The sequence below is a fragment of the Ornithorhynchus anatinus genome, chromosome 6 (genome assembly GCF_004115215.2).
Source record: "Ornithorhynchus anatinus isolate Pmale09 chromosome 6, mOrnAna1.pri.v4, whole genome shotgun sequence".
Lineage (NCBI taxonomy): Eukaryota > Metazoa > Chordata > Mammalia > Monotremata > Ornithorhynchidae > Ornithorhynchus > Ornithorhynchus anatinus.
The window spans coordinates 17701359-17723305 of record NC_041733.1 but is presented as its reverse complement, the minus strand read 5'-3'; the positions used below and the strand labels follow the sequence as shown (position 1 = coordinate 17723305).

The window sequence follows — 21947 nt, the reverse complement described above, 5'->3', positions numbered from 1 at the left end:
CACCCGCCCGCCGCTCTGCCTCGGGTGAGTAATCTGGAATTTCCCCGTAGCTCCACTGGGGAGCACGTGTTCAGGAGTGTGGTTGTATTTCCGGATTCTCGAACACGTACCCCAGCACCTGAGTGAATCTATCAGAGAAGAGGTCAGCTGAGGTACCGGGCATTAAATTTGCTAGAGGGTTGGATCATAGAGCTTGCTTTTCCTTTTGTTTGGTTGGTTTGTTAAACTCCAAACTGTCTTACGGTCCTCGAGACTCGTGTGGGCAGGGAATGTATCTTTTTATTGTTATATAATAATAATAATAATAATGTTGGTATTTGTTAAGCGCTTACTATGTGCCGTGCACTGTTCTAAGCGCTGGGGTAGACACAGGGGAATCAGGTTGTCCCACGTGGGGCTCACAGTCTTCATCCCCATTTTACAGATGAGGGAACTGAGGCACAGAGAAGTTAAGTGACTCGCCCACAGTCACACAGCTGACAAGTGGCAGAGCTGGGATTCGAACTCATGACCTCTGACTCCAAAGCCCACGCTCTTTCCACTGAGCCACGCTGCTTCTCTGCTGCTTCTCATATTGTACACTCCCAAGCAGTACAGCACTCTGCACACAGTAAGTGCTCAATAAATACCATCGATTGATCGATAAGCTCCTTGTGGGCAGGGAAGGTACCCACCAACCCTGTTATATTATACTTTACCAAGTGCTTATTACAGTGCTCTGCACCCAGTAAACACTCAGTAAATATGATTGATTGCTAAAAGCTGGAAAGAAATCTATGGAAAAAGCCGAAAGTTTTCTGGTTAGGAAAAATTGATTGATGAGCATCATAATTACAATTATTGTATTTGTTAAGTGCTTACTGTGTGACAACCACTGTTCCAAGGATGGGGGTCAGTTCAAATTAATCAGGTCAGTCACAGTCCCTGTCCTACATGGGGCTCACAGACAAAGTAGAAGGGAGAGCAGTGCTTAACAAATGCCATAAAAAGCCAAACCACTCCCCACCACCCCTCCTGCAAAAGCCCCCCCACCAGATATTGGATCCCTGTTTACAGATGTGGAAACTGAGGCACAGAGGAGTGAAGTGACTTGCCCAAGGTCACTCAGCAGGTAAGTGGTAGGTAGAGTCAGGTTTAGAACCCAGATCCTCTGACTTCCAGGGCCAGGGTTTTTCCATTTGGCCACACGCTGTTCATCATAACCTCCCGAAAGAGAAGTGACCTAAAAGTTTAGTCCAGTAAGTGGAGAAATATTTCGAGACCATTATCGGCTGTCAAACGCTTACTTCTGTTTCCCTTTTGGGAAGTGAATCAATCCGGGTGGTCACATTTTGCTGGTGCCCGAAGTCATCTGGTGAAGCAACAAAACTGAAAGAAATGTTCACAGTTTCTTAAAGTTCTGCCTCTTGTCTCCCCCAACCCTTGGAGAGTCAAGCATGGCGAAGGCGTCATTGCAGTTCTATGCCTTGAAGACAGAAGTGTTAACGGTGGACTCTTTTAACCACTCGTATTTATTGAACGCTTACCATGTGCAGAGAGCACTGTACTAAGTGCTTGGGAGAGTGCAGTACAACAGAATAGGTAGACAGATTCCCTACCCACAAGGAGCTTAAAATCTAGAGAAAGAGCTATCTTCCATCAGGAACGGTGGATAATGATTATGGTACTTGTTAAGCACTTACTATGTTCCAAGCATTGTTCTAAGCAGTGGGGTAGAGTCAAATTAATCAGGTCCGGTACAGTCCCTGTCCCACCTGGGGCTCTCACTCTTAATCCCCATTTTACAGATGAGTAACTGAGGCCCGGTAAAGGGAGTGATTTGACCGAGGTCACCCAGCAGACTGGTGGCAGAGCCAGGATTAGAACCCAGGTCCTTCTGACTCTTAGGCCCGTACTCTCTCCACAAAGGCAGGCTGAGCCTCCATCCTGAGTCTGCAGGAAAGAGAACATTCCTAGATGAGTTGATTTGGTGCTAGTGGTTTTTGCCGTGATACTTGGACTATTTCCTCTTTCCCAGTCTTGTTGTCACTGGGGCACAGAGGTCAGCAAGAGAGTAGGTGATCAAGTGTGGCACAAAGGCCCAGTCAATCAATTGTATTTATTGAGCACTTACTGTGTGCAGAGCACTGTACTAAGCACTTGGGAGAGTACAGTACAATAGCATTGGAAGGCCTGTTCCCTGCCCACAAGAAGCTTATAAGTCTAAAGGGGGAGACTGACATTAATATAAATAAGCAGATTATGGATATGTATGGACCACAAAGAAAATCCAAGAAAACTCACATTTGGGAGCTTAATATGAAAGACCCCAGGGTGCTCGCCTCCTGAATTGGCCTGAGTGACCGAACCTGTTGAACCCAGGCGATCCTGGATGCTGTCTATTTACAGGGCTTCTAGGTGAGAGCGCTTCTGGTCATGCTCCAACATGTACATTACTAGCTCATGACATTATTGTTCTGAGGTATATTGAAGACCTGAACTGCTTTTTCCCTACTCAACCAGACTTACGATAGCAGGTTAATAGCAGATAATAGGAATAATAATTGTAGTATTTGTTAAGTTCTTGCTTTGTGTCAAGCACTGTTTTAAGCGCTGGGGCTAGATCCAAGGTAATCACGTTGGTCGCAGGCCCTTCCCCACATGGGGCCCTAAGTAGGAGGGAGAACAGGGATAGAATCCCCATTTTATGGATGAGGAAATGGAGGCAGAGAGAAGCTGAATGACTTGCCCAGGGAAGCACAGTAGGTGAGTGGTGGAGCTGGGTTTAGAACCCAAGTCTTCTGATTGCCTGGGCCCTCTTCTTTCCACTAGGCTACGCTGCTCGTCAATAGAAAAGTACCAGTAGAAAAGTAATAGTAATGAATTCATTAAGAGGACATGGAGTGTATCTTCAAGTTGTACTCTTTCTTTATGCTTCATAATAAAAAACGTAGGAAAGCTCTGAGCTGGAACCTGGTTTTAGTCAGAAAGGATTGTGAGCTCATTCCCACAGCTGGTTCTTTGAGACTAAGTGTATTGAAGGGAAGAGCTGTGTTTTGTTGATTTAGTTCTGTAGTGACTAGCCTAAGGCCATTAGTGACTGGCCATTGGTGTGGCCAAGTACAATAAATATTATTTTTATTCTGTCATATTCTACGTGCTGAGCTTAGTTGAAAGGTTACGAAAAGGAGAGTTTAAAAAAACAGCCTTATCATGGAAAACATTGGTTTTCTATTAAAGAGCTTAAAGTAATCCTGACCTCCCAAACCAGCCACAAGCAGTTTGAGTTTTAATAATCTTGAAGCAAGCCAAGCTTGTCTCCCAAACTTTCTGAAATGCCAGCCCTGGTTTTCTTGGCTTGTAGTAAATGTTGTTAAAAATAGTTTTTTTCTCCTCTTGATAATTTTCCTAATGAATCTGAGCATGAAAAGAACCATCCATCAGCCCATTAAGCCCCAGCAGGAGAGACATTTGCTTATGTAAATAGCCATTTGAAGTCTAGGGCCACACTGCTGTTAAACCAGAAAGAATCTACATTTCTTTCCTGGCAAAGGCTTTGACATTGTGTGTTCTATAATGATGAATGAAGGTGTGTGCTAAAGATTGGCAGGAGCAGAGACAGGGCTCTTGGCAGGAGAAATGAGATGAATTAGTCCATTCTGGCATGCACCACTCATTTCTTCAACCTTCTGTAATAAAGTAGGGCTAGGGACTTTGGAAAACTCATCATTTTCCAGCATAGAAGTGCAGGAGTGGAGTAGAGATGGACCGGATGATCATATGGGTTGGGGGAGGGAATGGAAGTAGGATAAGTAGGGTGATCTGCTTGTTTGAAAGGATGCGGGGGTCGGGGAGAGGAGAAAAGCCAGAAGCTATCGGCCATCAAGCATATAATCACCAGGTCTAGAAGGCAAAAGATTAGCCAGAGGCTCTTAAAACCTGGCAGGGAGCGTCAGCGTTGCATTCAAAATGTATTTGGTATAAACGAAATATAAAAACGTCTTTGTAACTTCCTTCGGTCCTCCATGCCAAAGGTCCAGATGAGTGTGTATATTCCAGTCCCTGGAAGACTTTCACCCGAGATCTTGATGGGCCCTTCGAGCCATCATTAAAGCATGACTTTTCCTTGGGAGAGGTTTTATCGGAACTCTTAACCAGCCGATGCTAAACAGCAGCCCTGCACCAGGTCAAGGAGGGCAGACAGATCACCCTCGCTACTCTTCTTCTACAACTCAGCCCACACACTTCACTCCTCTAGTGCTAACCCTCTCATTGTGCCTCGATCTCTCCTGTCTCGCTCCTGACTCTTAGTCCACATCCAGTCTCTGACCTGGAACTCCCTCCCTCCTCAAATCTGACAGACCATTACTCTCCCCGCCTTCAAAGCCTTATCGAAGGCACATCTCCTCCAAGAGGCCTTCCCAAACTGTGACCCCTTTCCACTTCTCCAGCTTCCTTCTGCATTGCCCTGACTTGCTCCCTTTGCTCTTCCCCCCTCCCAACTCCACAGCACTTATGTACATATCTGTCATTTATTTCTTTCCATTGATGTCTGTCTCCTCCGTTCTAGACTCTAAGCTTGTTGCGGACAGGCAGTGTGTCTTTTTATTGTTGTATTATACACTCCCAAGTGCTTAGTACAGTGTTGTGCACACAGTAAGTGCTCAATAAAAGCGATTGAATAAATCACCCAGATCTCTGGCCAGATCCAGACCTATCCCATCGCCTGGGACTGGGATCCTTACTCTCGGGAGTCTAGAGTGACAACCTGAGGTTTTTTCTCTCGGGTAAAGCGTTAACTGTAGTAATGCAGCCCTGTCTTCCGCTCCCTGAGTCCCCATCAGCAAAGGCTCCTGCTAATGAAAGAACCAGGGTGGCCAGGGGCAAGAATATGGGCTTGGAAATCAGAAGGCATGGGTTCTAATCCTGGCTCCGCGGCTTGTCTGCTGCAGCGTGGCTTAGTGGAAAGAGCCGAGCTTGGGAGTCTGGGGTCGTGGGTTCGAATCCTGATTCGCCACTGATCAGCTGTGTGACTTTGGGCCAGGCACTTGACTTCACTGTGCCTCAGTTCCCTCATCTGTAAAATGGGGATTAAGACTGTAAGCCCCACGTGGGACAACCTTATGACCTTGTATCTACCCCAGCGCTCAGAACAGTGTTCGGCACAAAGTAAGCATTAACAAGTACCAGCATTATTATTGTCACTCACCTTCTCTGGTAAGAGAAGACCCCTAAGACCGGGAGCCCCTTGTGGGACAGGGACTATGTCCAACCTGATGAACTTGTATCTACCCTAGCACTTAGAAGAATACTTGGCACCTAGTAAGCACGTAACAAATACTTTAAATATTACTACTATTATTACTCTGCCCATCGCCATCAGAGTTGAGCTTTCAGCAGCCTGTGCCATCACTGAGCATCGTATTTCAGTGGGCCTGCAGCCGCCGTAGTAATAGCAGTGGCGTTTTTACGTTGTGCAGAGCACTGTACTAAGTACCAGGAAAAAAATACCCAGGTGAGAGGTGTTCATTCATTCAGTTGTATTTATTGATTGCTCAATGTGTGCAGAACACAGTACTAAGCACTTGGGAGAGTACAATATAACAATATAACAGACACATTCCCTGCCCACAACAAGCTTACAGTCTAAAGGGGGAGGCAGACATTAATATAAATCAATAGATTACAGATATGTACATAAGTGCTGGGAAGGGGAATGAATAAAGGGATCAAGTCAGGAAAATGCAGAAGGGAGTGGACGAAGAGGAAAGGAAGGCTTAGTCAGGGAAGGCCTCTTGGAGGAGATGTGCCTTAAATCGGGCTTTGAAGACCCAACCCCTGACCCTCAAGAGGCTCGCAGACTACAATAAGGGAGTGGAGAGGAGATGGGTGACAGTGTATGTCAAGCGCTACAGAGCCACCTGCATTTCTTTTTCTCGTTTTGCTCTTTTTGTGAGAAAATAGGTTAAGAATAGTCGGTCAATCATATTTATTAAGTGCTTACTGTGTACAGAGCACTGTACTAAGTGCTTGGGAGAGTGCAATGTAAAATAGTTAATGTAATGCTAATGTCATGCTAAAGCAGGAGGTCATGTTGGTAGCGGTGGTAGAGGTGACCTGGGAGTTACACACTCACAGACATATGCACATTCACACATGCACAACCCTCAGGTAAAGGTAGCAACTTTTCACTTTGGGTCTGGGGATGTGCTCTGAGAAATAGCTTGGCATAGTGGATAGAGCATGGGCCTGGGAATCAGAAGATCACGGATTCTAATTCTGGCTCCACCATTTGTCTGCGGTGTGACCTTGAGCAAGTCACTTCACTTCTCTGTGCCTCAGTTCTCTGGGAAGCAGTATGGCCTAGGGAATAGAGCGTGAGCCTGGCAGTCAGAGGAACCTGGATTCTAATCCCATCTCCACCACTTGACTGCTGTGTGGACCTTGAGCAAGTCACTTCACTTCTCTGTGCCTCATTTACGTCATCTGTAAAATGGGATTTAAGAATGTGAGCCCCATGTGGGACATGGACGTGTGTCCAACCTGCTTAGCTTGTATCTACCCCAGCACTTAGTACGGTGCCCGATAAGTGCTTAAATACCATGAACAGCAGGAAATGTCCAGCCAGTCACTCTCTAACCCCAGTCCCATTGTTCTTCCCCATTCAGACACGGGGATGGGCACGAAAGAATCTACCTGTCCTAACCCAAGCTCCCTTCCCACCCCCAGTATCCCAAGAGGCCTGTCTTCCTCCTCCTGCTAGTAAGGGTTGGGGTTGAGGGGAGGACTTCTCCCCATGAGGCACGGGGATGGGCATGAGAGAATCTGCCTGCCCCAACCCAAGCTCTCTTCCCACCCCCATTGTCCCAAGAGGCCTATCTTCCGCCTCCTGTTAGCAGGGGTCCAGGATGGGGTTGCCATCTTGGCCCCACTTCTTGTTCCTCTCCAACTCCAATGGCTGGGATTGGGTTAGGTAAGGTAGCCAGGCCTGCCCCAAAAGCTATGGCAGCAATTCATTTAATCATATTTATTGAATGCTTACTATGTCTAAATACTGTGCTAAGCACCTGGGAGAGTACAATATAACAATAAGCAGACACATTCTCTGCCCACGGCAAGCTTAGAATTGTAAGGCTCTTCCCCCTTGGTGTCAAACACACACAGAGGCCATCATCTCATTCGCTTCCATGGGGTCCACACCAGGATCTTTTCACAGCAAGCTTGTGTGGGCGAGTCGGTCAGATAGGGTTATAGGATAGAAGGTGGAGCCCTCATTAATAGTAATTGTGGTATTTGTTATAAGCACTTACTAGTTGTCAAACTCTGTGCCAGGCGCTGGGGTAGGTACAAAATAATCAGGTTGGACACAGTTCCAGTCCCACATGGGACTCCCAGTCTGGAGGAAAAGGAGAACTGATTAGACCGTAAACCCGTCATTGGGCAGGGATTGTCTCTATCTGTTGCCAAATTGTACATTGCAAGCTCTTAGTACAGTGCTCTGCAATTAGTAAGCGCTCATTAAATACTATTGAATGAATGAATGAACAGGAGCTAAGTCCCCATCTTACAGATGAGGAGAGGGAGGCTCAGAGAAATGAAGTGATTTGCCCAAGGTCACAGCAGGCAAATGGTTAGAATCGGGACTAGTACCCAGTCTAAGTCCAGGCCCGGGGTATTACATGTTTTCGGCCAAAAAATAGGATTAATAGTAAATTTAATTATAAGCCTACTGGCAGTGTGAACAATTTAAGAGATATTCTCTGTACAGTTCAAAGGCACCAGATCTCGTCAGGTCTTCAGGCCCGAGAACAGGGGCTTAAACTGAAAACGAAGATCTGGCCTGGAGCAGGCCGGCTGACTCATAGCTGACAAAAGCAATGGGAGTTGCTTTAATAGGCAGGATAGGGGAGGCTGCAAGAGACATTATCTAGCTGTTTAAAAAATTAAAGAAAACATATCCTCCCCCACCCTGTCATTATTCACAATTAGACTTTCTTAAGCATAATTTAAAATCGGTAAGGACAACAAATATAAAATTTTCATAGAAAATCGACTTCCTGACACACAGGGCAATCCCGGCTTTGACACATACCGGCTGGATGGCTTTGGGTGAGTCACTTAAATGTCTCCGTGCCTCAGTTTCCTCAACCATAAAATGGGGGTTAAATACCTGTTCTCCTTCTGTACCAGAGGGTGAGCCCCAAGAGGGACATGGACTGTGCCTGACCGAATTATCTTGTATCTACTTCAGTGCTTGTGAAGAAGGGCTGAAATTTTAGACTTTGGCCTCAGAATAATTTTTATTATCGTGGTTAATAGCCTCCTTGCTGTTTTCAATCTCTTGGCAATCTTTTCGGTCTCAGAGATAATGATCGCATAATATCCTTGATTTTCCTCTCCGCCCATAACTGGATGTGCTTTGCAGTCTGGATAGCTAGATGTTGCTGCGTGCTGCATAGAAAACCTGCAGCCAGGTTCGCGGAGACTAGGCTACATAACCACGGATGCCGGAAATGGCTCGAAGTTCCTCTGTCCCCATTTGGCGGCTTCTCTCACCATCCTGGAGTCACAGCCTTTGAAGCCCATAGCCATTCAATCAACCCATCAGTGGTATTTATTGAGCACTTCCTGTCAGTCATATTTATTGAGCACTTACTGTGGGCAGATCATTGTACTAAACGCTTGGGAGAGTACAAGAGAAGCAGCATGGTGTAGTGGACAGAGCGTGGGCTGGGGAGTCAGAAGGTCATGGGTTCTAATCCCGGCTCCGCCTCTTGTCTGCTCTTTGACCTTGGGCAAGTCACTTCACTTCTCTGAGCCTCAGTTCCCTCATCTATAAAATGGGGATAGAGACCGTGAGCTCCATGTGAGACAGGGATTGTACCCAACCTGATTAGCTTGTATCTACCCCACTGCTTAGAACCAGTGCCTGGCACATAGTAAACACTTCACAAATATCACAGTTATTAAGTGAAGTGACTAGCCCAAGGTCACACAGGAGAGAAGTGGAAGAGCTACGATGAGAATCCAAGTCCTTCTGACTTCCAGGCTCGTGTTCTATCCACTAGACGATGCTGCTTCTCCATTAGCCCTGCTTTGGGGTGGCTCTATACCAGGACAAGCCCCCCACATATTCCATCCTCAAGATGGCCCTTGTTCAGACAGTGCCGCATGTACTGGGCAGAGAGACCGTGATTTACTTCACCACCACCTTGGAAGAAATATTGCACCCAAGGAAGACCTCATTTCTCAGGAATACTTGCTTTCTTCCCTCCCCTTTTTTTCATCAACAGTGCAGTTTGGCAGAATCTACAAACTCCCTTTTCACTATTCTCCCTCTGCCGTCAACAGTAGCCATTACCATCCATTTATCCACTTTTTTTTTTTCCATCCTGCATGGCCTTGTGTCACAGACTTCAGAGTTAGCTCTGGATCAAGGGAAAATCTCCAGCCAGAGTGTTTTTTTGGGAATGATTCACAGGATTGTTCCACCTCTACCATGGGGAAAGGGTACCAGGTGAAAGGTCTTACCTTCAATACCGCAGGGAATGGGGACAGGAAAACAACACTGATAAATGGGAGGAGGAAAAGGGTTTTTGAAGAGCCTCCTGCCCTGTCCACCACCATTGAGAAGCAGCATCGTCTAGTGGATAGAGCCCAGGCCTGGGAATAAGAAGGATCTGAGTTCTAATTTTGGTTTCATCCCTTGTCTGCTATATAACTTCGGGCAAATCATTCTACTCTTCTATGCCTCAGTTACCTCAACCACAGAATGGAGTTTAAGACAGTGAGCGACATGTGGGACAGAGACTCTGCCTAACTTAATAAGCTTGTATTTACCTTAGCGCTTAGTACAGTGCCTGGTATAGTAAGCACTTAACAAATACAGTTAAAAAAAAATTAAGCTTTCCGGTTTCCCATTTTGAGGCCAACTTTATTTAGGAGTATTCTTGTTTCCATTCCACCAGGGTTGATGATAATAATTATGGTATTTGTTAAGCGTTTACTAAAGGCCAATCACTGTACTACACACGGAGGTAGACACAATGCAATCAGATGTGTAGACTGTGAAACCCCTGTGGTACAATAATCATGTACAACTTGATTAACTTGTATCTACCCCAGTGCTAAGAGCAGTGTTTGACCCATAGTAAGCACTTAACAAATACCATAATAGTTACACAATCCCTGTAATAATAATAATAATAATAATAGTATTGTTAAGCACTAATTTTGGGCCAAATACCGTTCTAAGCACAGGGGTAGATACAAGTTAATCGGATTGGACAGAGTCCCTGTCCCACATGGAGCTTATATTTTTAACCCCCATTTTCCAGACGAAGTAACTGAGGCCCAGAGAAGTGAGGTGACTTTCCCAAAGTCACCCAGCAGACATATGGCGGAGCTGGAATTAGAACCCACTCAGGTCCTCCTGACCTCCAGGCCCATGATCTATCCACTAGGCCCCACTGCTTCTCCCTGTCCCAGCTGGGACCCATTGACTCCCCCTCTCAAATGTCACTTAGCCCGAGTAACCATTTCAAGACTCCTTCATATATAAAAGAAGATGAATCACAGGTCTGCCCAAGAAAATGAAATCACCTCAGCCATTTCCAATCAGTGGCATTGGAAATTTCCAGAGGTCACTTTTTCAGTCATTATTTAATGAGCCTGCCTCTCTACCTCCCTGCCACCCTCAACTCCACAGAGAGCAAGCTCAAGTGGCCATGGGACAAGGTTGCTAACTCTCCTTCTCCCATGCAGCCAGTCCATGATCATTCTGGGCTTAGAAGCAGTGTGACCTAATGGAAAGAATACACATCTGGGAGTCAAAGGACCTGGATTCTAACTGTGGCTCTGCCACTTGTCTGCTTTGTGACCTTGGGCAAATCACTTAACTTGTCTGGGCCTCTTGTTATCTCATTTGTAAATGGGGATTGAGACTGTGAGCCCCCTCATGGATATGGATTTTTTTTAATGCTATTTGTTAAACACTTACCATGTGCCAGCCACTGTACTAAGCGCAGGAGTGGGTACAGGTTAATCAAGTTGAAACATGGTGTGAGGTATTCAACCTGATTAGCTTGTACCTACCTTTGGGAAAAAAAAAATTCTCTAGCTCTGGCTTTTCCGACTTCTCCTCAGGTCTCTCTCCTCTTTCCCCAGAGTTTTCCTGTGATTCTGGCTAAAGCAAACAAAAATAACAAAATGGAAAAACTGGTTTTTAAAACTTCCAGTCCCACCCCATTTGTTCGGAATATGTCCCCACTAAATGTTTGCCTTGTCATACGCTGGCTGGAAATTGGTTAGCAGGATCAGCAAAAGTAACCAAACTCTCTCCGAGGAGGGTAATGATGTTGGTATTTGTTAAGCGCATACTATATGCAGAGCACTGTTCTAAGTGCTGGGGTAGATACAGGGTAATCAGGTTGTCCCAAGTGAGGCTCACAGTCTTAATCCCCATTTTACAGATGAGGGAACGGAGTCAGAGAGAGTGAAGTGACTTGCCCACAGTCACACAACTGACAAGTGGCAAAGCTAGGATTCAAACCCATGACCTTTGACTCCCAAGCCCGGGCTCTTTCCACTGAGCCACGCTGCTTCTCTACTGAGCCCCCGAGAGTCCACCCCTCACCCCACCCCCAGACAGGTCTTTTTTTGTGTTTAATTTGGATCTTTAGGCCATGGCCTTTAATGTGGTTCTTTTGCCCCAGTCTCCGAAAGCAAGCACATGAGTACTAGAAACTGGACTAAGGTAGCCGGGAGGCAAGATGAAAAATGATTTAAATATGCATAATGGATTTCAGTCTCCAGACCTTGATGATTTGTGTTCTGTGACCATAAGGATGAGAGAAAGTCGCTGTTACAAGTTTTAAGAATTCAGGGGGACCAAAGCTTAGAACAGGATCAGTGAGGTGCTTGTTTCAAATAAAGCAAAGAGGTGATGTTGAACACTGAAGCTTAGTGGATAGAGCATGGGCCTGGGAGTCAGAAGGACCTGAGTTCTAATCCTGCCTCTGACACTTGTTTGCTGTGTGACCTTGGGCAAGTCGCTTCACTTCTCTGCCTCAGTTACCTCGCCTGTAAAATGGGGATTAAGACCGTGAGCCCCGTATGGAACATGGATTGTGTCCAGCCTGATTAGCTTGTATCTACCCCAGTGCTTAGTACAATACAGGCACATAGTAAGTGCTTAACAAATACAAAAACAATACACAAAAACAACTGGAAGGCAAATTCTAACCCTCAGAAAAGTCTGAGAAAAACATTCACCAATCAATTGGCAAAGGCTTGTCTGTTCATCCTCCTCTTGAAGAGAGAGATGAGCCTGCTACAGTGAAATAGAGCAATAGATCTGCTATGTCTTGACTTTAGCAAAGCTTTTAATGCTCTCCCACATGACATATTCATCAATAAACTGAGAAAGATCCAATAACTGTTAGATATTTTACTCTGCTGAACACAATCCTGAGGTGTTAATAAATGGAATTGCGATTCTTCAAACATAGGGAGAAGCAGCGTGGCCTAATGGAAAGAGCATGGGCCTGGGAATCAAAGGACCTGGATTCTAATCTTGGCTCTGCCAACTGCTTGTTGTGTGACCTTGGACAAGTCACTTAACTTCTCTGGGCCTCAGTTACCTCAACTGCAAAATGGGGATAAAATACCTGTTCTCCCTCCCACTGAGACTGTGAGCCCCGTGAGGGACAGGGACTGTGTCCAACCTGATTAACTTATGTCTGCCCCAGCACTTAGTTCAGTGCTTGACACATAGTAAGCACTTAATAAATGCCATTATTAGTATAGGGAAAAATTTTGCACCCTGATTTTCATAAAACTCCCTCTCCCCCTTCCACTTTGTCACACCTAGACATGTAGGTACCGGATCCACACTTAGAAATGAGACGAATCCCCTGGGAGTCAGAAGGACCTGGGTTCTAATCCTGGCTCTGCCATTTGTCTGCTGGGTGACCTTGGGCAAGTCACTTCACTTCTCTGTGCCTCAGTTACCTCATCTGTAAAATGGATTAGGACTGTGAGCCCCACATGGGACATGAACTGTATCCAACCTGATTAGCTTGTATCTACCCCACACTTAAGTACAGTGCCAGGCTCATAGGCAGTGCTTCACAAATGACATAAAAAAAACCCAGTCAGTGAATTGGGAAACATCAAATCGATACTGCTACTTCAGCCTCTCGTCGTATGGGGAAAAATCCCCTTCCTTTCCAGTTTCTGAAATTTCCACCATGCCTGCAGTTGAGCTGACGGGCGAACTCACTCTGACTCATTTGGATAGGCCTCACCCACTCTGTATTCCTACAACGAATGAATTACATGCTAGTTAACCTGATTTGCATTGCGGTCATGCTCTTTTTAACTCATTTGGAAGTAGTGAAGCTTAGCCCGCTGCTTCTCCCCAGTAGGCACTCAGTGAGGCTGATTCACCCACACCCCAGCCCTCAGGGAGAAGCTGGGCCCTGCAAGAAATTTGCTGTGGAACGGCCAACCTTTCACACAAAACTGGGGAATCCGGAAAGGGGACGTGACCACGTCAGACTTGGACAGGCTTCCGTACTGCTCGTTGTGGACAGGGAATGTGTCTGTCTGTATTGTACCTTCCCAATTTCTTAGAACAACGCTTTGCACACAGTAAGCACTCAAAAAATACGATTGACTGATGGACTGAGGTAGGAAGGGCCAGAGATTGGGGAGCCTAAGAGGATGGGTGGATTCCAGTGAGGTTAAGAAGTGTCCTGATCCAGGCCGAGTTCAGTCTGCTCCCAGAAGGAGATGACTCGGCCTGTAGGCCCAGATTGGGATTGTGGTGTGTTGGGTTTTTTAATAGTTTTTGTTAAACACTTTCTATGGGTCAGGTACTGTGCTAAGCTCTTGGGTAGATACAAGCTAACCCAGAGAGGCGGCATTTCGTAGTGAATAGTGCACAGGTCTGGGAGTCAAAGGGACTTTGGTTTTACTCCCAGTTTTGCCACTTGTCTTCTGTGTGACCTTGGGCAAGTCACTTAACTTCTCTGTGCTTCAGTTACCTCGGCTGGAAAATGGGGTTTCCATTTGGGTCAGGGACTGTGTCCAACTTGATAAACACTCTTAATCCCCAGTGCCAGTACATACATAGTAAATGCTTAATACCTTTCTTTTTTTTTTTTTTAAAAAAAAAAACTTAATCAGGTCGGATGCATTCCATGTCCTATATGGGGCTCACAGTCTTAATCCCCATTTTCAAAGATGAATTAATTGTAGCCCAAAGGAGTTAAATGACTTGCCCAAGGTCACACAGTAGACACATGGCAGAATGGGATTAGAACCCAGATCCTCTGACTCCCAAACCCGGACTCTTTCCACTAGGCCATGCTGACGTCCTCCCGTTCCCTGAGCTCTGACACTTCCCGGGGTCTGCCCCAGAGATCACCTAAATCTGGGGTGCGGTTATGGGTTGACCTGGATTCTGAGTGGCCCCCTGGACCGGAGCCAACCTGGAACCTGATCTCCCAGCGATCTTCCAGACCGGACACTCTCCTGCTTCCTCCCTCCCACTCCCTCCCCGAGCCTGACCTGCATTGCTTTTCCCTGGCCAGAGAGGATAAGTGAGCTCATTGAGTGTTGCTTTACAGTTTCATTACTGAGATGATAAAGTTGGAGATAATTTTGACCATTGATTCGAACACTCTATTGGAAAGTAGTGTGACTCGGCCATCACATCATCAAGAGACTGAAAATGGAGTCGGGCTCATTTCAATTTGTCCCCCCGAACAAAGTGGAATGCAACTTCATATGGCCGTGTCGTGCTTTGGAGATGTCTAGCTCTCACACTTTAGATGCTTGGCTCATTCTAGTTTCTGATTAAATTTTCATTTTCCAGATGGTTGAGTTGGCAGAAGATTCAAAATGTCATCGTGTGTGTTATTTCCACACATTAGCTCCACTTTTGTAAACAGCAAACTATCGTTTTTGCTGAAATATATGTTTTCATTATTTCCTCAAGTGCAAATTTGAACTTTATATTTATTGTGCTAGCACTGTTGGAAAACTGACTCCAGAAATCCAAGATCATATTAGTAGTTAAATGACAGGGCTTTCAAAAAGTTTTTATTTAGTGTATTGTCGATACTTTTTTTTGCCTTAGATCAATCAGTGGTATCTCTTGAGCACTTGGTGCAGAATGATGCACTCAGTAATTGGGATTTATTGAGCACTTACTGGGTGCAGAGCACTGTTCTCCTGGCTTGAGAGAGTACTGTGGCGGTGGTAGATGCAATCCCTATCCCTCAATGAGCTTACAATCAAGTCACAAGCCTTTGAAGGAAACAGCAGAGTCAACAGCATAGAGCCTTTTTGGAGCCTTTTTCTCCAAAGTTAATTTTGGTGGTTAAGCACGGAATATTCCTTTAAATTCAATCTCCTACTTCATTTTAAGAGCTTGCGAGATGAGCAGTTTTTCTCATTAAAACTTCCCGTCGAAGAACTCTCCGAATGACTGTTTCTCCTTCCTTTCTCCTAAAAGCCACCTTTGATGTATTAAGAGCTGAGAATCTCAGCGATTCAGCCACCGTGCCCAGCATTCTGTGGCTTGGTTGTTCCAGGAAAGCCACCTGACTGGATGAGAAGGAATTCTGGGACTTGCAGTTGGTTTTTTGGGGTTTTTTTTTTCTTAAGAACTGTATGTCTGACTTTATTTTGCTCTCCCTGTCCTCATTCTTTGAAGGTTATGAAGCTGAGGAAGTTGGCTCAGCAAGTGGCTAACTGCCGCCAGTGTCTGGAACGTTCCACCGTGCTCATCAACCAGGCCGAGCATATTTTGAAAGAGAACGATCACGCTCGCTTTCTGCAGACAGCAAAGAACGTGGCTGAGAGGTGGGGTTTCTGTATTCCTATTATGATAATATTACTGAGGGAATTGGTTAAATGCATACTACATGTCTAGCATTGGACTAGGAGCTGAGGGGTAGATCCAAGATCATCAGGTCCCTGTCCCACGTGGCTCTGAAGCAGATGCTTACCCTGGCTAGAGGAGGCCGGCTGGGAAGTTTTGCAGGTCACTCAGCGTAGCCGTGGCATCCAGGTCTGGGTGTGTAAACCAGCGAGGCAGTGATTCCCAGGGTGCCTGGGAATTAATTTTCAATTTATTTATATTATATTTATTTATTTATATTAATGTCTTTCCTTCTAGACCATGAGCTCATTGTGGACAGTGAGTGTATCTGTTTACTGTTGTATTGTACTCTCTCAAGCACTTCGTACAGTGCTTTGCACACAATAATTGCTCAATAAATAAGATGAAATGAATGAATGAATGAATGGGTCCCAATCCTTACCAGTCAAGTCAGTCAGTCATATTTATTGAGTGCTTATTGTGTGCAGAGCATACTACTAAGCACTTGGAAGAGTACAGAGCAACAGTATAACAGACACATTCCCTGGCCACAATGAGTTTACAGTCTGGAGGACTCGCCTTTGAGGCCCTGAGTTGCTTCTGCCCACTGCCACCAAAACCTCCAGTTGCTGGCCTATCCTTTGTCTCTGTTCCACCTCCTACTTCCAAGGGAAGGTTGAGCTACCTGGGTCAGGGAGAGAAACCTTAAACAAATTCCAGCATTTCCCCCGCCAGACTCCAGCTCACTCCTTGGAGCGGTTGGGTGGGGGGGGCCTTTCAACTCTGGAATCGTCTCCAGGGAAGCCGAAGATAGGCAAAGGGGCCGTGTGGCCTAGAGGAGAGAACACAGGCCTGAGAGTGAAGGACCTAGGTTCTCATTCCCGCTCCACCCACGGATTGATTTTAGGCAAGTCACTTCTCTGTGCTTCTGTTTTTTCATCCGTAAATTGGGGATGCAATACCTGTTCTCCTTCCCACTTAGACTGTGACCCTTAATAATAATAATGATTATGGTACTTGATAAGCACTTACTAGGTGCCAAGTACTGTTCTAAGTGCTGGGGTAGATACAAGTTAAATAGGTTGAACACAGTTTCTGTCCCACATGAGGGTCACAATCTTAATCCCCATTTTACAGATGAGGTAACTGAGGCCCAGAGAAGTGAACTGACTTGCTCAAGGTCACACAGAGGACATGTGGCGGATCCGGGATAAGAGCCCAGGTCCTTCTGACTCCCAGGCCAGTGCCTTATCCACTTAGCCACACTGCTTCTCTATATGGGACAGGGACTGTGGCTGACTTAATGTATCCACCCCAGTTCTAAGTATAGTGCTTGGTACATAGTAAGCACTTAACAGATACCATAATAAATAATAGTAATAATAATAACAATGCATCCCCTCCAGCCTCCCTGCATCCCCATGTAGGGAACCAATGCCACTGGCCCCCTCAGAGACATCTAGAGGGAGCTAATTTTGAGTTCTCCCGTACATGGAGAGAATTTGGCTCAATGATTTTACTGAATTAGTCTTCAATCCATCAATCAATGGTATTTATTGAGCATTTCTTGAGTGCACTGTTCTAAGCTCCTGGGAGAGTACAATAGAATAGGTAGACACATCTCTCCTCTCGAGGAACTTACAATTGATCCAGGGAGATGTATATAAAAATCAATTTCAGGTAGAGGAAGCAATCATGTATAAGGATATGTATCAAAGTGCTGGGAAGGTGGAGGGTGGAATGGGTACCTAAGTGTGTAGGGAGTACAGACTCTGTGTCAGGTGCACAGTAGGGAGGGAAAATAGGATGGGGAGAGGAGAGATTAGTCTCCAAATATCTCCCGAGAGGGATGCATTTACTGACCATCCTCAGAACACCCCCTTATGGTGCTTGGGGTCCATATTGAACACCCCATGATTGCCTTCAGGAGCTTGCTGATTTTTTTTTTTGTTGGTGAGTTAGGCCAGACCTATGGACAATCACAGTCTTCAACGTAGCAACTCTACCAACTCTTTTATATTGTATCCTAGACTGTACCTCTAGACTGAAAGCTTGTTGTGGAAAGGGAATGTCACTGTATATTGCTGTATTGTACTTTCCCAAGTGCTTAGTACAGTGTTCTGCACACAATAAGCACTTAATAAATATAAATGAATGAATGAATGACTACCCTTCCAAGCGTTTTGTTCAGTGTTCTGCCCACAGTAAACGCTTAATAAATACCATTGAATACGGTAATTACATAGAGGAACTAAGGAGGAGGTGAGATGAAGTACGCTTTACAGACTGTGCTGGTGGAATGGAGACTTAGGGGGATAGACTGAGGCCAAGGAAGCTGCCCAGCCTACTTTTCTAAACTCTGGTCTCTTAAAGGACAAGGCCGAGCCCACTTAGGATTCCACCGGAACTTCCCGACAGTGATAAAGCTCAAGGAGGAAAATGCTGGGATGGTAAAAGTGAGATGATAAAGCTCTTTATCAATGCAGTTAATTCATGCAAGAATGCTAAGGAAGCAAGTGATAAATCAAAATCCCTACTTCCCCATCCTCTTGGGCTCCTCGTACATAGCCCTTCCACTCTGGAAAGGGGAGCTATTTTGCAGGGTTTTCATTTTCAGTCTCTGCCAAAAGCCATTACAATAGTGGCTCTGCCATAACTCTACTGAGTGACCTTGGGGAAGTCATGTAACTTCTCTGGGCCTCAGTTCCCTCATCTGCAAAATGGGGATTGAGACTGTGAGCCCCACGTGGGACAAAGACTGTGTGCAACCCAATCGGCTTGTAACCACCCAAGCGCTTAGTACAGTGCCTTACACATAGTAAGCATCTAACCAGTGCCACAATTATTATTATTAGTCATCGAGTAGATCACTGAAAGGCAGATTCCTTAAGGTCTATCTTTGGTAGGCAATCCTAAAACATTCAATAGCTGTCAGTCCAATAATTGAGCCCAAATCCTAATTTTAGTTCTAATCCTGGACTCTTGAATCCTAACTCAGTTGTATTTATTGAGCACTTACGGGTGCAGAACACTGTACTAAGCACTGGGGAGAGTACAAGAGAACTCTCTGTTCTATTTATTTCTATTCTCTATTCTTTTATTCTCATTATTATATTTATTATTCTCTTATTATTATTCTCATTTTCTTCTTATTATTACTCTCTTAGTCTCGTATTCTATTACCTTATTCTTATTCTCTATTCTTTCTAGTCGGGGAACAGACCCATTCCCTGACCACAACGAGCTACAGTCTCAGTCTGAACTATACTCTAATCCGACCCCTTAATGTACGCTAACCAAGTTTAGCAATTGAGGCTGTGGACAGGTTGCTTTTGATCTTTGGAAATTTTGATAATTAGGCTTTAGGTGTACACTATTAAGTGACACAGCTCCTGTTCCTTTCCCTCTATGCAGCAAGCTGTTGATGCTTGCAGTTTAAAATAAAACTTATTTTCTTCACCCAGAAACAAGAAGCCAAAGCAATGTAGACACTGCTGTTTTGTTTCACTATACTTCCTGACACATTATTGCTTTTTGTTGGCTAGTATAAACGTGGTTGTGATTCATTTTATGGAACTGCCAGATTTATATATTATGTGATATTTAAATATGAAATCAGGCAAGAAAAAATCTCTGCTCTCTCCTAATTCAGATTTGCTGTGTTTCATCGCTCTCTTGCCAGCTTTGACATCTCACTCCCTATTAAGGAAAGTCTTTAAACAAAAAACTGGTAATGTGTTTTGCCTAAATCTATGAAGGATAGTGTGGATCGTTCATTAGTAATTAGTGTATTTTTGAATCCAGACTAATGGTTTCTAATGACATGTCACTGCTTTGAGAGAAACTCAACTGGTTGTGGTATTTGACCAAAATCTTGGCATCGACATTAAAAATAGCCTTATTTGCATTACAAAAGTACATTCCTGTTTTTATGTCTAAAGGATTAAATAAAATCTTTAGAAATGTTTAGTGTATCCTGCCAAAATACTCAGCCCTTCCCACAGTAACTGCATCAGAAGGACGACGGGTCCAGTGGTAGAAAGCATCTGAGGTTTTCAATTCCTAACTAAATTCTTAACTTTCCCACAACCTGCTTTTTTTTTTTTTTTTAGTCCAGCTCAAGTTCTTTAGGTTTCTGCATCTTTGGGCTTGGGCTATGTTGCATTTATGATTTAGTTGTCATGAAAACTACCTCTCTGGATATTCATGTTTTATATTGGGTTGACGCCAGGCCAGGGTGTGGTTCTTAAATTAAGTTTCGAAGAGATAACGAGAAGCAGCATGGCATAATGATTAGAGCACAGGTCTGGGAGTCAAAAGGTCATGGGTTCTAATCCCTGCTCCACCACGTATCTGCGGTGTGACCTTGGGCAAGTCACATAACTTCTTTGGGCCTCAGTTCCCTCAGTTCTGTAAAATGGGGATTGAGACTGTGAGACCCATGTGGGACAGGAACTGTATCCAACTCAATTTGCTTGTATCCATCCCAGTGCTTAGTAGAGTGCTTGGCACATAGTAAGCACTTTATCAAATACCATTTAAAACAATCAAAACACTGCTTTTTTCACCATGCTACAAAGGTCCAGCCATATGCTTGGCATCTTGCTTAGATCCCAGCAAACTTCCACAGTGACTTTTTGGACACAGATCTAGCTCTTCAGGGAAGCAGCGTGGCCTAGTGGAAAGAGCACAAGCCTGGGAGTCAGAGGACTTGGGTTCTAATTCTGGTTCTACCACTTGTCTCTTCTTTGTGCCTCAGTTCCCTCATCTGTAAAATGGGGATTAAGTCCGTGAGCTCCATGTGGGACAAGGACTGCATCCAACCTGATTAACTTGTATGTACCCCAGCACTTAGTACAGTGCCTGGTACATAGTAAGCGCTTAACAAATGCCATAAAAAAAATCACAGAACAACTCCTGGCAATCAGCGGCAATCAGTCAATCTATCAATTGTATTTATTGAGCGCTAACTATGTACAGAGCACTGTATTAAGCGCTTGGGAGCGTATAGTATGACAGAGTTGGTAGATACGTTCCCTGCCATTGGTCCTATCTCCAAACTCTTTCCTAACTCCCTCACCTACAAAACTTGGCATCACCTGGTTCACCCGATCCGCCTGAGAGGCAGCAGCAGATGTTTCTGGCTTTGCCTCTCCGTGGACCCCGACCCCGACTTCGGGCCTATTCACAGGAGCCCAGGTAGTCCAGCAGGTACCTGGCGAGTAGATGACAGATTCACCAGCTCCACCAGGCCTCAGTCATGAAGTTTTGCTATCTTCCGAGTCCTCCTCGGCACGGTCTAGCACTCTGGCGATGCCCCGCCGGAAACGGGTATTATTCCCAGCTACACTTTCAGGAGAAAATTCTATTGCATCCCAGTTCTGTATTGTCAAGCCCAAATTTTAGCACCTACGTGATGCTGGAGGGTTGGGATTTTGTAGCTTCAGTTGTTGTTTTTATTTAAGGTACTTGTTCACTTATTTTGTGATAAGCTCTGGGGTAGATAGTCTGGTTGGACAGTTCCTGTCCCACATGGGATTTATAGTCTAAAAAGGAGGGAATAGGATTTAATCCCCATTTTACAGATGAAGTAACTGAGACATAGAAAAGTCAAGCAGCTCACCCAAAATCACCCAACAGACAAGTAACAGAGGCAGGTTTAGAACCCAGGTTCTGTAACTGCTCTTTCCATTAGGCCACACTGCTTCAGTTTTCTGGGCATCCTGTCTCCGGCACTTTTCTGTGATTGGCAGAGAGCATTTTGGGCTTTTTCCTACGTCCAATTCCATCCCTCCTCATTTCATGCTACTCTGGGAAGATTCAAGTAGTCCTCAGGGTCAAGCAGGCCTGACAGGGGTCAGGCAGAAAGAGAGAGAGGACTGCCAACACTCCTGGAATTTGGCCCCTGGAATTCTGCAAGCCCCCCATGATTTTGGACCCACCGGAGACACCCCATTCAGTTGAGTGCAGCAGCAGGTATTTCTTTTTTTGCTTTCTTTTCCCTGATTGCTGGGAGATTCACCAGTTATAGAGGGGAATTTGAACCAATTCCTAAGTTAAGAAACTAGCATTCATG

At 45.1% G+C, this 21947-nt stretch overlaps 1 protein-coding gene across 2 annotated transcripts in view; it reads left to right on the top strand.

Annotated features, from left to right (window-relative positions):
* Nucleotides 1–21947, top strand: part of MID2 (midline 2) — a 234751-nt gene that overhangs the window by 190366 nt on the left and 22438 nt on the right. For both annotated transcript variants that reach the window (XM_029067940.2, XM_029067941.2), the window contains one exon: nt 15704–15852. In XM_029067940.2, coding sequence (XP_028923773.1) covers nt 15704–15852 — 149 coding nt within the window. The remainder of the gene's footprint in view (nt 1–15703; nt 15853–21947) is intronic.